Below are 17,767 nucleotides of genomic sequence, written 5' to 3'. Positions count from 1 at the left end.
AATGTCTTCTATTAGTCGTTCTTCCTTGTTTTGTTTCTACCTACTGTTGTGAATCTGTAATTGGAGTAAACATAAGGCCTTTAAAAGAGTTTTATGAGGTATTATTTCCTTTCTTGTTGTTATGGAGTACAAATGTGAAGCATATAAGTATATTGCTCCTTTGTTCCCTTTTTGGCTTCAAGCTAAGGAATTCCAGCAAGATCATTTACTCAAGCTTCCTCTTGACAAGTAGCCCATAGCCCACCTCCCAAATCTGTCCACATCTTACTCTGGTAAGATGACTTCAAATCTTTTTCTCTCTCTCTTGAAAACATTTCAATTTTTAATGAGCTTACAGAAAGGTCATGAAAATTCGGTCCGTTCCACATTAGCTATGGAAGTCTTATTCCTATAAAAAAATTATAAGACCCAACTTCATCTCTCTCTTCTAAATCTGTGCCATCTCTGAGTTATCCCAAGATTCCTGGTGGGAAACCCCCATGTAGTCACTTGGCTTGTTCCTGAACTCTATCTTTGCAGTAAATATTAGTTCAATCTCACTTAATGATTATCAGGTCTTTTCTTTTCCCTCTGCCTACAGGATTCTCCTCTCAAGAACTGTAACTCTGCAATTTCATAGTTTTCCCATGCATTATCTTTCAAATCTGTCCTCATCCTACTCTTGGTCTGACTGCTTTTTACTTAACACCTTCTCTATTCAAGGAGAGGTGGTAGTACTAATTAATACATAGTGTTTGTGAAAATGCCTAGAAAAGTGATGTCATATAAAAGCTTTTTGAAAAGTCATCTTTATTCACTTTTTAAGTAAAGTTTTGATGAAATTGTGAAATAAATCCTTTTCATTCATCTTTGGAGTAAAGTTTGTATGTTCCTTTAGGAATAGATTTTTTTTTTTTTAAGAAGGGAGTAGGTGGTTGAAAATGCAATAAATCTTTACCAAAAAGAAAGTGACCTAAAATATAATGGATATGAACATATTTCTTTTTAGCTCTGAATATGACAAAAATGAACTCTGGTTTGGGAATTAGTTAAGCTGATGCTTTTTATAGCTTTTAATTATTTTTTTCAGTAAGAAATATTTCTCTTTTAAAATCAGTCACTGCCTCTTTGATTATGGTGTGATGAAGCTTTTGATGATATATACTCATGTGTCTATTTCCCAGGAAATGGTCAAAATATTTTAAAATCTGAATAAGGATAATACAAGATAAAATACAATGTACAGTGACTGAGAACTCACTGTCTCAAAGAATGCTCGTTTAGTGGATACATCATAATGATTGACTATTTGCAAAGAAAATTTAAGAATTCAAAAAATATACAGAAATATATCAAAAGCCAAGGAAAATAATATGAAAATGTGATTTTTAAAAGTAGTATGCACGTGATTCAGAAGAGTTTTAAGTTTAACATTATTTTCTAAATTTATTATTTGCAAGTGATAGCTGTGTTGGATCATGTTCTCCAAACAGACCCAAATACAAGTGGTTGTATGCAAGAGGTTTATTAAGGAAGGGCTTCCAGGAGACAATAGTGAGAGAGTGGGGGAAACAGGACAGTGAAGGGGAAGAAGCCATTCAAGGGTGAGCTTTCAGGCAAAGTCCCAGCCTCAGCATGGGAGTTTGCTCTGTCCCAAGGCAAAGTTGCTGGGCGTCATGCTTCTGCACCTGTCAGCCATGAGCTATGAACTCTCTGAGGGGAAATAGCCTCCCAGACACATCCTGCTCTGGGTGTATCTCAGCGAAGTGGCTCCAGGAGGCCAAAGGTAGTCAAAGGCCACAGGTGTCAATTGTTAGGAGGGAAGCAAGCAAACACTGGGTGATTGGTGCCAAGCCAGTAAAAGGGACCAGCAAGGATCCAGGTGGGCATCAATAGAGTTTCCAGCAGGAGCTTTATGAAAATTTCCTGGGTAACTGGAAAGTGACTCTGGATTTAGTGAACTTTTTCAATTACTTATAGTTCTTGATATGAACAGGTAGCCTCATTATGTGCTCTACTTGCATTAGTGTTGAGGTTGATCAACAGTTGAATTAAAAGGAGTTTATTTCTGGTGAATTTACAGCACATAGGTGGGTGAATTATAGCACAATTCATTGTGTGATGCTCTCTATTAGAAATATCCAGTTCTTATCCCTACCAGTTGGCATTAGAAAATGGTCAGTTGTATTCCTTTTGTCCTTACCAGAAAACCAAAAGTGATCTTAAGAAGTGAGTCTTCTTTGAAAAAAATGACATTATTGCATACTTGTCAATTTAAAATATCTCATTTTGGAAGACAGATTTACTCGCTGCATATTCAGGATGTCCTGTGAGATTAAAAGGTCATCAAAATCCTGTGACTGATGCTTTTGCTGCATCCCAGAAGTTCTGGTATATTGTATTTTCATTTTTGTTTGTCTCAAGATATTTTCTATGCTCTTTGATCTATTGATTGTTCAAGAGTGTGTTGTTTAATTCCCATGAATCACAGATTTGAAAAAACAAAAGCCTTAGCATGTCCTTGATGAAGCAGTAAAAATTTGATTAAATCTTAAAAAAAAAAAACCCTGTGGTTGCCAGAACACAGGAAGAGGGTTGGCAGGATACAATGCAACATTTGGACAGGAGAATTTTTGATACACGTTGGAATAAATAGCTGAAGGAGAAAAATGAGACTATCTGGGTGGATATTATGAAGTGACTACTAGGAAAGCAAGGACAAATGCCATTTTTGTATACTTCAGAAAATTTGGAAGTCCCCAGACCTGCCATGAATGTGTGATTAAAGAGAAAAAGAAATACATCAGTTATCAGCCTGGGTGTCTCATGCACAGGATTGAATCAGAGCATCTGGAAACGGGTCCAACATCTTTAGAATGTCTCCTTGATTTTGTCTAGCCTCTAGGGCCCAAAGTGGACATCACTGCCTCAATCTATAAGAATATTGATGCTACTGATTAACACAGTAGTCTGAAGAAGACTTTTCTCAAACAGTTTTATTATCAGTTCTCTCATTGCTTTTAGGCCTCTAATGGAGTTATTTCTAAAATGGATCTAGGTAGCCTGTCCAGCGTCCTATAGAATGTCCTGCAACAAATTCTAGCTGTTGTTAACTAGCCTTCTCTATGGGCAGCTGTTGCCTCCATTTAATATCTAGGACAGAAGTTCTCAAACTTTAGATTGCCTCTGAGTCACTCCAAAACTTAATTAAAATAGAAATTGCCAGGCCCCACCTCAGAGGTTCTGATTTAATAGGTTTAGGGTAGGACCTGAGAATTTGCATTTTTCACATATTGCAGGGCGATGCTGATGCTGATAACTAGTGGTCCAGGGACCACACTTTAAGAACCACTGGTCTAGGGAAATGAAAGAATTTGTGTTACATAAGCAGATAAGTGGTATGCTGAAATATTATATTAAGGTAAGATTAAGGGACTAGAAGCATCTTGCACTACCAGATAAAAAAGCTTGGCTGTTCAGCCATAGCAAAATAGGTGTAAACCAGAGATAACATTTTAAATGATTTAAAGGGAAAATCTGGCTACATTTAAATCATCTGGACTTTTCAAGTGGAAACAGCTTGTTTGCCTGATTAATCTATATCATTTCCATATTTCTTTTCAAGAGACCTTTTATGGAGATCAGATTTTATGCTCACCACAAATATCCACAAAGATAGTTTTCAGCATTTATGAAACTATTTGCTGAATGACGGATGCTGTTTCTAGTTAATCTGATTAGCCTGGAATGAGGACTTTGGCTGAACACAGATGTAATAGAAAATTGTGACAGTGCAATCTTTATCATCGTAGTTAAAATTTTTTAAAAACTCTGAGTCCTTAACAAATGCGGTATCATTATTTGTCCATAAAAATGTGGTGAATTCCTCCAGGAGATGCCTGTTAATAAATAAGAATTGGAGAAATAAAACATATTGGTCGTAAACATCCAATATATTCTTGATTTTATTCATCTTTATAATATATATAAATTTTCCATGATTATGGAGCCCTTTTTCTCAATTTTTAAATAATGTCAATGAAATAAGGTTAAAATAAAGCCAGTTACTGGCATTTTAAATTTCACCAGTTTTTCATTCAACATTTATAAAAATTGCTAAAAGATATTTCCAGATATAATACATTCTAGAACCTTAGAATCATGTATGGCATTTTCCCCCCACTGTCATAGATGCATTAGGTTATAAATATATCAGGTCATAAACATAAATGCCAGTAGAATTAAGTTTTATTAATTTTGTGTCTTAATAAAGCTTTGGTGCTGTGGATAGAATTTTATGTTTAGCTGCATTAACTTTCAAATTAAGCAACTTTATTTTGCTGAGGAAGATTTGCCCTGAGATAAAGTCTGTTGCCAATCTTCCTCTTTTTACTTGAGGAAGATTTGCCCTGAGCTAACATCTGTGCCAGTCTTTTGTATGTGGGTCCCTGCCACAGCATGGCTGACAAGTGGTGTATCTCAACCCACGAACCCAGGCTGCTGAAGTGGAGTACACTGAACTTAACCATTAGACCACAGGGCTAGACCCCGTAACTTTTTGTTATTAATTGAATATATAAAAGTTTCTTAGGGAGCCAAAGAAGGAAATAAGAAGGAGGAAATTTGGCTGCATAACCAGGAGCTGAACTATCTTTCTGGTTATCTCCAAAGAAAAAATTAACGAGATATTTGCCAGTATACTTCACATTGCCTTGTGGGGATACAGCCTCCTAAAACTAGGGTTATAGTCTGTTTATCATGATACTTCTTCTTATATGTGAACAAAGATATGTTCTTTTTTCCATTTGTATTAGTCAGTTAATATTCCTGCTGTTTTATCAATACTGAAAAATAGTTCTTTAGGGAAAAAAAATAGGTCTGGGGGTATATGGACTCATTTTCTATCTTGTACTCAGGCTCAGTGATCGTGGGAAATTGATGTATTTTCTCTGGGATTCAGTTTCCTCATCAGCAGTCTCTCCCAGCTCCAAAAGTGTATGATTCCATTACAGTAATTTTTTCCTGTTGGATGTATTCAAAAAAGATCACAGTATTGCAGTCACTCTTATGCTGGGTAGAATGCCACAACATGTAAAATTTATTTACTTTCTTCTTAAATTAAATGAGAGTAGTGTATTATTTATCTGTGGCTGCATAACAAATTACCACAACCTCAGTGACTTAAAACAAGACACGTTTATTATCTCAAAGTTTCAGTGGATCAGGCTCTCACAGGCTGTGTTAAAGGTGTCTGTCGGGCTGTGTTCTCATCTGGAGCTGGAGTTCCTCTTCCAAGCTCATTCAGGGTGTCTCTGCAGTTCCATTCTACAGTTCTACAGTTTGTCAGTGTCAGGGGGCCTTCATGCTTAGAGGCCTCCCCTTTTCATAGGCAATACACAACATAGCCAGCAGCTTAGCATCTCTCCTGCTTCAAGTCTCTCACTTCTTCATCCTCTTTTGAAAGGCTTACCCAGGATCACTCTTTTTGGGTTAAATTTAAGTCATCTGATTGGAGACTTTAATTACACCTGCAAAAATCCCTTCACATTTGCCATATAAGGTGACAAAATCATGGGAGTGATTGCCCATCCCCTTTGCCATATTCTCTTGGTTAGAGACAAGTTGCAGGTCTTGACCATGCTCCATGGCAGGAGACTGCACAAAGGCATGGCTATCAGAGGCCAGACATCATGGTGGCCATCTTTGAACTTGGCTTACTGTAGTTAGGCAAAAAGTTGAGATTTGTGATTCAGTTGTACAACTGACCAACAGTTGTCATTTACCTTCTGTGTTACTTCTCTCATCTGCAAATTGGAGGAATATAATACTCATGTTACAGTGATGTTGCAAGGACTACTGAGATAATATATGCGAATTATCTCTTACAATTCTTGACACATTCTTGGTTCTCTCTTGTTAATAGTTATGATTACTATGGCTACTGTTATTAATTACAATTCTTGACTTTGCCTCCTTTGGTGGTAGGAATCTTTAATCTCATCACAATAATTTTTCAGTTTTTATTTTATTGGCTTGAACTATTTCAGTAGTCACAATACAACCCATAACATACGAACCATCTCATTGCTTCTTCTCCATTTCAAGTGCTAGTCTTATTTTGCATTTAACTATGACACATAAAAGTGAAAATCAGTTTCCTCTAGAAGTCATCTCTCTTATTTTGGTTTCAAGGTTTTATGAAATATCTCCAGAGTACTGGATGTTCCGGTCCTTTTTCTTTGGTTTGTTTACATTCCATGTCTTCTTCTAGATGCTTCACCTATACATTTTTGTTTTTTCTACTAGGATCTTTTGCCTTTCACTAGGATCTTTTCCCTTTCCCTTGAAATGTTGCCAGCACAAGAGTTTGTATGCATGCAGTGCTCCTTGCTTACTAAGTGGAGATCTTAATTTAATATCTCAGTTGATTCAACAGCAGCCCAATGAGGAAGGTGTTGCTGGCATCTGCGTCTCTGTTTGACAGACAAGGATATGAGGCACAGACATCTGTAGTAACTCGCTTAATATTGCACAGATTACAAATTATAATTCTAAGAGACAATATAAGGCTTCTGCCTTCTAGTTCTGTGAAATTTGCACTATATTAAACCTAGGTTTGTTTAAATAAAGAAATCAGACGTATCGCCTTTCTCTTTTCTCTGCTGTGGTATTGAGGACCACACATCTCATTTCCATTTGTGTTCCTGACATGGGGGCGCCATTGCACTGTGGGGAAAAAAGACAAAAATCAAGGTAGGGGAACAAAGGGAACAGGAGACCAGGTGAGAAGAGTGCAGAGATTTTTTTTTTTTTTGAGAGGTGCACTACACAGATTTTTTTCTCCCTCAGAAGTGGAATAACGTCAAAGCACAAAGAGTTGAGTCTATTTCATCTATTTCTTTTGAAATTAAAGTCTTTCATTAAAGGACTCTAAAATAGGGTTTTTTTTAAACATTGGGCATGTTAGGGAGGTTTGGCAGTTGATAAAACATATTAGTGTCTTCCACTTTTGGTAAATAGAGGTTGAACAACTTAATGAATATACCACATGTGGAGGTATACATAGTCACCCCCACATGCCCAGCCATTAATATCTTCCCTGTGAAATGTCTATGACTGTAATTGCTGCTCTGATCGGTATATATAGCGTGTGAACTTGAAGCACGTTATTATGTTGGATGACTAATGGAACTTGGTGACAATGCACAGAAATTGGTATGCTGGAAAAGAGTTGAGTTTTAAATTGTCTTCTTCCCTGGGTTTGCAGCGCATTTCATGGCTCATCTACCTCATAGTGTGCTGTGGCTGATGGATTGAAATCTTTCTGCTGAATAGTAAGCATCAGAGACAATTTGATCTTCCTTTATCTTGCATGTTTCAGTTTTCTCATCACTCATTCAAAAATATCAAAAATAAGTACTTAATTATTGTTAATTCACTTTTGTCCACAGAGACAAAGGGAGAAGGTACAGCCGATGACAGTGCTTCAGTGGCTGTTTAGAAGTCCTAGGGATGTGGTCTCTAAGCTTTGCAGGGGGCCATTGTGTGCCTTGGAAATAAAAGGGGTTCTGTTAGTTCATTCTTTCAGGTAACCCACACGCCTTTGGGCACCCCAAGCCCCTTTCCGTTGTTGGATGGGCTTAGAGGTGAGAGAGAACAAACTTCCCTCTTTCACTTTTCTAAAGATGCCTCTGATTTTACTGAGTGTAACACAAAGGTAATATAGTACAGCATTTTCAACATACATAAAACAATTTCAATGATTGCTTGAATTTCTGAACAGAGACATTTACTTGTATAGAATAAAATTTAATGCTAAGGACACATTAGAATAAGAGTTGATGGCATTTATTATGCAATAGTTTTTCTTCAATAGATTTTAAGCCTAGATTATTCACCATTAGGCACCCTTTTGCATTCAGTAGGTGTAAAATTTTAATTCGACAGCTCCCTATAAAAGGAATGACAGTAATAGCTTCTTCATACAAAGTAATGTAACATATAAGTAATGTATAGTTTTATCCATCGTGTTCACCTAAAAAGGCTTATGATAACAACCCTATGAATGAATATATATCAGTACTTGTCAAAGTGTTGTCTGTGGACCAGCAACATCAGCATCTCCTGTGAGCTTATTAGAGATGCAGATTCTCAGGCCTGTACCAGTCCTGCTGACCCAGAAACTCTGGTGGATTGCACTGGCCAATCTGTGTTTTAACAAGCCTTCCAGGTGACTCTAAGGTTTAAGAGCCACTGGCATAAAAAGTACTATCATATTCATTTTATAAGTAATAAAATTAATGCATTATGTGGTAAAATGATTGGCCAAATACATGACTAGTTCATATTAGGGCCCTTACTCAAACCCAGGTTTTCTGCTTAAAAATCATATAACCTCACTCTCTTAAAGAAAAGAGGAAAGGAATAGTGAATTCCATAAAGTTGGAAAACAGTTACTCTTAAATTGAGAAGGGGACCATTTCACCGCTTTCTAATAATGAGAGTGGGTTGTTAAAACTATTAGCACAAGAAAATTAACCTAGAAAAAGTTTTAATGACACAAGTAACATTTTTGTGTTCCTGTGTATTGGGTTCCTCATTTTCTTTTTAATGGAGGAGAGAATAGGAGGTAGTTAAACCCCAGAGGAGTGGCTGTTGCATGTTAATAGCAGGGAGAGACACTATTTTAATCATCGCTTTCCAACCAAAAGAGTCCAAGAGTCTGTGGACAGCTTTTCCACCTGGGTCTTTCCCACGCCACATTACCCATGTTGATAGTACCCTGTGGTGGTTTTCCTGCACACACAATTTTACACATGGGCGAGAGAAGTTTCTTAGGCGCTGCGGTATCAGAATGAATCCCCAGGGCAGCTGGCATTAACTACCCCTCTGTGTCTTGGAATGAACATTTCCTCTTGAGCTGAAAGTAGAAAACAGCGTCCATTATCTGAAATATAAAAGTCTCTATAATGATGCCAGCTCAGATCTAGTTCTTTGTGAACTCAGTTTGGGCTCTCTGCGTAAAAACAAATAAGTAAAGTTTAAGTCTATTGTTTTGTTCAACTGAGAGGAATTTCCTTGAATCGAAAATGTTGCTATAAAATTAGGTAAATGTATTGTGTATGTGTGTGTGATTTTTATGCTGCATGTATGTAAAATGTCATGCAGCATATATAGAAAAATGCATCAGAAATAAATATCAGCATCTTATGAATAATTATAAAGAGGACACACATGTAATGACTAGTAAGTCTGGAATTGATTGAGCTAACTCTCCACGCAACTCGGCTGTGTGTGTCGAGTGACTTGTAGTTTTCTGCACACAATTCCTGCCTCCGTGCATTTGCACCTGCTGTTTCCTCTCCCTGGAATGCCCTCCTCCACCCACTATACAAAATTATAAGCCTGCAAACTCTTTCTCATCCTTGTGTACTGACTGAAAAGAGTCCATAGCCCACATCTTGCAGTGCACCTTGCAATGTCTCCTTTGGAGTATAATAATTGCATTTGTGCATGAGTTCCTCAAAACAGGTATCTGATCTTTGTATTTTTTTGGTGTCATTCCTCAGTATCTAGTCTGTGCCTGAAGCATTGCAGCATTCAGTATATAGTACTTGAGTGACTTAATGACTGGCATTTTCACTTGGATAAACCCCTCAAACCAAAGTCTCCAAGTTGTACTATCATTTTGCCCAAACTTTCTAGTCCAAGTGAGGAAGATGGAAACCCTAGAGCTGTTTATTGACTCCTCTCTTTCCTTTGGTCAATTCTACCTCCACAGTATCACACTCACCTTTCTTCCGAATACCTCTGCCTTCATTTGGTCTCCAGTCTCTCAGATCTGCCCTCGGTTCTGGTCTTCTAGATTAAACTTCCTTAAGCTGAGTTCTCTTCCTCTTTGTCCTCTTCCAACAAATACTTTGGTTGTCGTTGCTGTGGAGATAAAGAAACCTGGGCCAGATGCTTGCCCTCCTCATGTCTGAGGACTTTATTATGCATTTGCCTAAGTGAAGCGTTGAGTCCTGTGGTTGATAGCCTTCTCTTCTAACACTTATAACGTGACCTTCAGTATTGTGGATGGTGTGGCCTTAGGGCAAGCGTGGCTCTAGTTAATCTGTCCTGCAAGCTCCTGGCTGGGTTGCTACCTGTCACATCCCAGGGTCTGGGAGGATTTCCACAGAGTCACACTCAACAGGGAATGGGTTAAGGAATCCGCTAAAATGGGGAAAAGGAAACTTACAAGGCCAGGGTGAGCAAAAGAAGAGAAGACACTGTTGCCTGCCCTCCCTTCTACCCACAGAGAGCTGTTCTGGGGCCGGCTGTTCTGTTGGACCTGCTGTATGGGTTTGCATCCCAGTGGAGAGACTCTATCTCCTCTTTGACCCTTATCACACTGCAGTCATGAGATCAACTTTAGTCGCAGGAAAATAATCAGACCATTTTGCACCAAACGTTAGAAATCGGTGGCAGCTGTTTGAAGGAATTGTCTGGGAACTCCAGCGGCCAGTAACTGGGGATGTTGTGGCCTATGAGAAATTATAGCCACTCCTGTCCAGAGGGTTTATAAGCAGCTGAATTCCATGCCTGCATCCAACTGGCTCATTTTCTAGAAAATGTAGATTGGATGGCTGGAGTCCTGTTAAGACGACTCTGCTCATTGCACCACAGTCCCTCTGGCTGGTGATAGAGTCCACTAGATAACTTGGTGTCATATGTGTCACAAACCTCATGGCTCAGTGTCCTTAGCCAGACTTTCAGGGTCTCCATCCTTTTGCCCATATTCCTTTCTGGTGTCATGTCCCATGACTTTTTTTCATATATTAGTGCCTCAGCAATGAAATACTGAATGTCGTCCACGTGAATCCCCTTCCACACTGCTAGTATGCATTCTCTTGTGCTGTTCCTTTCTCCTGGATGCCTCTTTATCCCTCTCCTCCTCCTTATCCCTTCCCCTGCAATATTCTCCAGCTCTAAGTGTCTAAAGGCCGTGAACACCTCAAAGTTCTGCCATAACCTCAGGTCCTTTTTTGCCTGGATATTTTTGCTCATGTTATACCCTCCAACTGGGATGAACCCTCTTCCTCCTCATGTCTCCATGGATTTTTCTCTCAGCCCCTAGGGGAAAAGCTATCTTTTCTCTGTTGAGCCCCCCATAGCAGTTAACTTTAAATTTAGCATTAACACGCTCTCCTTTGTCTTATGCATATACATTTCTTTACTCCCCTATTTGATGGCAAGTCCATCCAGAGAAGCTGTCCTAACTTATGTGTTTTGTACCCTAGAGTAACTTGCATATTTAGGTGTTCCATAATATATAGTGAATAAATGAAAAGATCAGGGCATATGGTATCTGTGCAAAAGGCTGGGTGTGGGGTATAGGAGGCAGATCCATCCTTTACCTTGGCCAGGTGAGCTGTGTATTCTGTGAGCTGATGGGAGCACCTCCTTCCACCTGTCCTTCCTAATACCCCACCCTACTCACACATCCTTATGTACACTCAGAATGACTCTCAGAATTATTTTTCAGCAAAGGAACAGGAAGGCCTGATTCGTCATGACTTAGGAATGGCTTGTAGGATAGACTGAGGATCCAACCACGCACATGACACTTTCAAAATGTTTTAAGATATGTATTAAATGTAGCAGTTAGCAGTTAGTTATCTTTTTGTTTCCATTCTGATTCATTTGATAAGCAATGTAAGAGGAAAAAATACCCCAATTGCAGAGAAATCTTCAGGCAGTTACCAAGATAATATTATTTTTAAAGGCGATGTTAATGATATAAAACAAAGAAAAGAGATCTGTGTGGATGCTCAATGATTTCACATTTTTGCCTTCCAGGAGACGGAGCTGTTAGATCTCAGCCTTGTCAAGGATGCCAGATGCGGGAAGCATGCCAAAGCTCCCAAGGTAGGAAGCCAAGCATTGCGCACGCACCAGATGCTGCCTTCATTATTTAGCTGTGTCATGGTATCAATTAATTGCCCCCACTAAAAGTTTCTCTGTTGGAGATGTTGTAAAACACCATCAAGCAGCCAGTCCTTCCAGAAGCCCGTATGCCCTAAAAACTTCCACTTTTGTTAAAAGATGGAAACGATGAGCAGATATATAGACCGTTGGACATATGGATTGCTTGTGCCCGCTAATTTTATTTTTGTTTGAAAAAAAAAAATTAACAATGCCAAAGTTGCCAGGTAATTCTAAATAGTTAAAATGTGCTTGATGTTATTTGAAAAATTCCTTGAGCCTCAAAATCATACGTGAACTAAACTTTTAGACGTGATAAACAAGACCTTATAGCTCAAATGCTTTGCAATTGGAATCATTCCATCCATGACGCCAGAGGGTATAAAGTCTTCTTTATGCAAATTTTACTAGTGAAGACAGGCTGACTTTGGGATCAGTTGTGTGGAATGTTGATTTGTTTGGATTTGAAAACTTGCTGAAGAAATATTCAAAGCAGTGTTTGCAGTTTATGTATTTATTTTTTGAAGATTACTTAAAAATGTTAAGTAAAGAACATACTTTTTTTAACTTTGATTATTTAGTAGATTATAGTAGAGGATGTGTTGACTTGCCATCAAAGCGGGAAACTACTCTTTATTGTATTTAAATTTTAGTGCTTTAAATACTTCCTTTCTAGCAGAGATGATATTGGCACTTGGGAAGAACAGGTGGAACTCTTGCCTCTTTCCATAATTGGTATGAAACTAGCCGTTTTCTATTTGAGTATCTGCCTGCAACTTTTGTTTTATTCTTTAAAAGACAAAATACTTTCTTTGACATCAAAAATGATCTGTTGCTGTGGAGATGCAGGAAGAAAAAGAGTCACCTGGAATGACGACTCTTCAGCTACAGAGCAGTGCAGTAGTTGCTGGCAAATTCTACCGTAAAGCAAATACCCAACACTGCTTTTATTGCTGAAAGGGTTAAAGCGATTTACACGAAAATGTAAAAAAGAACAAGAAAAATCAGAATTATTTTCAAGAAGTTTACTTGAAGTGTTTCGTGTGAAAGCAGTCTATTCTTTACATTCATATCTTAGTAATATAATGGAATTTCAATAGTTTGGTTTTTCAGTTTCTTATCAGGCTTATCATCATTAATGCTTTGTTGATGCTTCAAAATTGTTCACAGTTTTCAGTGCAGGAAAGAATATTTTTTCTTCTTCTTCTCCCAACATTTCAGCCAAGTTTCATCTAAACCTCTTAGTTCCAAGAACTGTATTGGTAACATAGTAATAAGCTTTGTCTTTTAATGCGTTTATTGGCCTAATTTAAAATTTCATTATCAATATTGGCTAAAGCCAGTTGCCTACACTATCTCAGACCCCTTTTGTTTCCAGGCATCAGGAGTCAAAGTCAATTCCTCTGCCACATGCAGAGTTTCTTTCAAGCTTGGATCTTTCTCTTTTATTGCGGTATGCAGCCTGCTTATCAGTTAGGTGTTTCATTTATGGATGCGGTTTGATAAATGTCCATTGAATGTTGATAAATGAACAGAACTGGGGTCTGTATTGTGCTCAGCTGATAAATCACTATTAGATCCTAAAATGCTTCTCTTGAGGACAGACTTCGACGCTCACAATGCTCTTGCTTTTACTGCTTTCTCCATCAAAGATTGCTGTCTCTGTGGGTTATCTATGTTCTTGGCTTTCTAAAAAAGATGCCATTCCATTTCCTTGCTGCTGTTCAAGAACCTCAACACACTGTAATATTTTCAAAGCCTGGTTCTGTTGCATATTACCTGTGTGAGCTTCCTGAGACTCAGACTTCTTCCTCATCAGCTAAATTGATGATGATTATAGTAATAATAATAATAAGTACTTCATAGTAGTCCTGTAAGAATTACATGAAATAATTCATTAACAAACCTTTAGCAAAGGAGTTCTCTAATTTAACTGCTTGTGTAATCACCCAGAGAGCTTTAAAAAATGCTGGTGCCTGTTCCCTGCTTTCAGAGATTCTAGTGACACAAAAAAATCTAGTTGATATAAGTGTGGCATGGACATCAGGATTTTGAAAAGCAAATTTGCAGCAAACTTTGAACAGCACTGCCTTACCTTATCGTTTCTATATAATAAGCACTCACTAAATATTAGCCACTCTTTTTGGTATTATCATTGTTATTTTTACATTTATTATGATTAAAAATTTCAAGTCAGATTTGCAGGTAGTCAGTTTTCATTCCCGTCACTTAATTTGGAAAAGTTTATATTATAAAGAGATAGGAGGAGGGATGGGCTGAAAGGGATTCTGTGGATTGACAGGCAAGAAAGAAGTGGATATTGATGTCAGCTTAAAATCTTTAAGTTGCATAAGAAACCCCCAGCTCAAACTGAATAAATAAAAGATAATTAATTAAAAATTATTGGAATGTATTGAAAATTTCAGTGGAAGTGTGGGGTTCAGGTGGAGTCTCATTCAGCTGCTCAAAAAAATGTCACCAAGGAATAGGGGCCTCTTTCTCTCACTGATCTGGCTTCCAAGGTGCTGGAAGGGAATCCTTTCCCATCCTGAGGATCCCCATCGTGGCCGTCCTCTGAGTGCCATCCCTGGCAGCTCCTGGCTTCCCCACATGTGGCAGGGACCAAAAGCGTGACTATCTTCCTCTCAAGTATTTCAGAATGATTGCAGTATAACCACCTCACAGAAGGAGGTGTATGACCCGGAGGAGGAAAACTAAGCAAGAGGAGACCATTGAGTTGACTAGACAGAAAGCATCGTGACTAAGAGTAGAGGATTAGAAAGTGTAAAGATATTAGTATGGAGTGAGAAAAACTTAGAAACTTAGTACAGAAAGGCAATGTAACATGAAGACAGATTGAGTGGAAGACTTTCTGCGTGGTTTATAGGCCATAAAGGAAGAAAGAACATGTGTGGAGCAGCAGAAATTATTTATCAAAATACCCAGACACCCCCCCAAATATTTGTCTGTGTTTTCATATTATTTTTGTTTTTTGCAGCATCTCATTACATAAAAATTTATGATCTGGTTGAAGATGAACTGTTTTCTCTGCCCGCTGTGATTTGAAATAACATTTATAGGAATTGGAAAAGCTTCTATGTGTTGCCCTGTTAATGAATTTTAAATGTTGACTCCTAACACATTATGTGCAATTTCAGATCTGCTTTTCTGTATACAACCTTTGTTCAAGTTACCAGTTTTGAAATTTGTCACTGGAGGGAAATTGGGAGATTTTTATCCAAATGTAAAACTAACAGAAAAAAACATCTGATCCTTTGAAATCTAAAATGTATTTATGTTTCCTCTCTGGTTCCCTCCCTCCCTCCCTCCCTCCCTGGTTTATGAAGTGCATGTAAAGTGCAAGGTGTTGTGGTATATACATCTTATCTAGGCTGTATACGCACACTCTCTGGATCTTCATTTCAAAGGATCTTTACTTTTAAAAAGCGTGTTTAGGGGCCAGCCCTGTGGCCAAGTGGTTAAGTTCGCGCGCTCCACTGCAGCGGCCCAGGGTTTTACCGGTTCGGATCCTAGGCACGGATATGGCACTGCTCATCAGGCACGATGAGGCCGCATCCCACATGCCACAACTAGAAGGACCCACAACTAAAAAATATACAACTATGTACTGGGGGGATTTGGGGGAGAAAAAGCAGGAAAAAAAAAAAGAGTGTTTATGACTGGTGTTTCTGATCTATTAGTGGTTTCTGACCCAGCAGACCAATTTAGTGGCTCATGTACAGCATTAATAAAATGAAATAGGCCTGTCTAGAATGGAAAATAATCTGTGTCTTGTGCAAAGCACATTGTTTTGTGAAACTTTTTTTGTGTACGTGAGTGCATGTGCTTGGTCACCATAAAAGTGTATTTTTTACTATGAGCTGTGTCAGAAAGTTTTCAAAAATAGTGCTGAAAAAGATAGTTTCTTTATCCTCAGGATTCTTAGGAAGTATTTCACCCTTAGCCAGCCGTGGTGATCCAGTGGTTAAGACTGGGCACTCTCACGCTGTGGCCCAGGTTCTTTCGCTGTCAGGGAACCACACTGCATCTGTCCGTTGTTATACTGTGGCAGCTGCACGTTGCTGTGATGCTGAAAGCTATGCCCCTGGTATTTCAAATACCAGCAGGGTCACCCATGGTGGACAGGTTTCAGTGGAGCTTCCAGATTAAGACAGACTAGGAAGAAGGACCTGGCCGCCCATCTCCAACCCTATGAATAGCAGCGGAGCATTGTCTGTTAGTGCTGGAAGGTGAGAGGATGGTGCAAAAAGACCAGGCAGGATCCCACTCTGCTGTCCACAGGGTCACTAGGAGTCTGAATCAATTTGACAGCAAAAATTTCATCCTTAGGTGTATTGAAAAGTAGATGGGATTAGAAAGGTGGAGATGTGGGTTTGGGTGGCAGCCCTGCCATTAGCGAGTTTAGGGAGGTTGTTCGTACTGTTTGTGCCTCTACTTTCTCATCTGTGAAATGGAGAGTAGGGAGGGGCACATGATTTTAGTTGTGTAAGTTCTGTTAACCTTTTTTATTTTTTAGAAGGTAGATTTATTTTTTTTTCTCCCCAAAGCCCCAGTATATAGTTGTCCATCCTAGTTGCAAGTCGTTCTAGTTCTTCTATGTGGGATGCTGTCACAGCATAGCGTGATGAGCAGTGTGTAGGTCCACGTCCAGAATCCGAACTGGTGAACACTGGGCCGCTGAAGCGGAGCACGCAAACTTAACCACTCGGCCATAGGCCAGCCCCCTGTTAACCCTTGATTCCAACTTTTAAAATGAGAAGTTAATCAAGCCAAGGCATTCCATCTTACAGCTTATAACACTGATGTCCAGCAAGTTTACATAACCTAAAACTTCTTACCTGGATCATAGCAAATCAGGTGAACTTAAAGAAAATCAGGTCACATTTTAACCAAGATATGATGCTCTGCAAACACAAAGAAAAGAAAGGAAGACTTATGTCCAACCTTGTTCGTGGCTTCTCAAAAGCAGTTCTGGGATTGCCTTGGACTCCAGAGGGAGCGACACCATGGTTACAGAGGCTCACCCAGGTTTTAGTGTATGAAAACTCCATGCTGCCGACATTCAACTTTCAATGATGCTTGTGGCGATATCATTGAAAAATATTTCTCTTGTTTTACATTCAAACTGTGTTTTGTGCAAAGAAACCTCCTTCATGAGCTTAGCTGGCAATTAGCCAGTTCCTTCTATAGGCAAAGGGAAGTTTATTTCAGATGTGCGATGCTAATTTGAATACAGATTCCTTGTAAATATCCAGGTCACAATTAAATTATGTGTAGTATATAATATCACCAGAATCACATAAGGTAGAGTAAAATTAAATTTTTTAAATTGATTAGGTTTTGTTTTCCTAATCGTCATATAAAAATGATGGCTTTTAGGGGGCCGGCCCCATGGCCAAGGGGTGAAGTTCATGAGCTCCACTTTGATGGCCTGGGGTTCGCCAGTTCAGATCCTGGGCACAGACCTACACACCGCTCATCAAGCCATACTAAGGCGGAGTTCCACATACAAGACCTAGAATGACTTGCAACTAAGGATATACAATTATTTACTGGGGCTTTAGGGAGAAAACAAAAAAAGAAGATTGGCAACAGATGTTAGCTCAGGGCCAATCTTTCTCACCCAAAAAAGCCCACAAAAGAGGCCAGGGATGCTGTTTAGAAAAAAAAAAAATGATAGCTTTTAAATTTCATTCTTTATTGATTTGGCAAATAGTCATTGAGTGCCGCCTATTTCTGCCAGGCACTGTTCTAGGCATTGGGAAAACAGCAATGAACAACAAAGATAAACAACTCTGCT

The 17,767-nt window shown here is 38.8% G+C and overlaps 1 protein-coding gene across 2 annotated transcripts in view; it reads left to right on the top strand.

The window, feature by feature from the left end:
* PLCB1 (phospholipase C beta 1) overlaps positions 1-17,767 on the top strand; it is a 667,363-nt gene that overhangs the window by 206,097 nt on the left and 443,499 nt on the right. For both annotated transcript variants that reach the window (XM_044748183.2, XM_044748184.2), the window contains exon 3: positions 11,821-11,889. In XM_044748183.2, coding sequence (XP_044604118.1) covers positions 11,821-11,889 — 69 coding nt within the window. The remainder of the gene's footprint in view (positions 1-11,820; positions 11,890-17,767) is intronic.

Source organism: Equus asinus, chromosome 15 (genome assembly GCF_041296235.1).
Source record: "Equus asinus isolate D_3611 breed Donkey chromosome 15, EquAss-T2T_v2, whole genome shotgun sequence".
Taxonomy (NCBI): domain Eukaryota; kingdom Metazoa; phylum Chordata; class Mammalia; order Perissodactyla; family Equidae; genus Equus; species Equus asinus.
The sequence above is the reverse complement of the archived record's forward strand: the minus strand, read 5'-3'. Positions and strand labels throughout refer to the sequence as shown.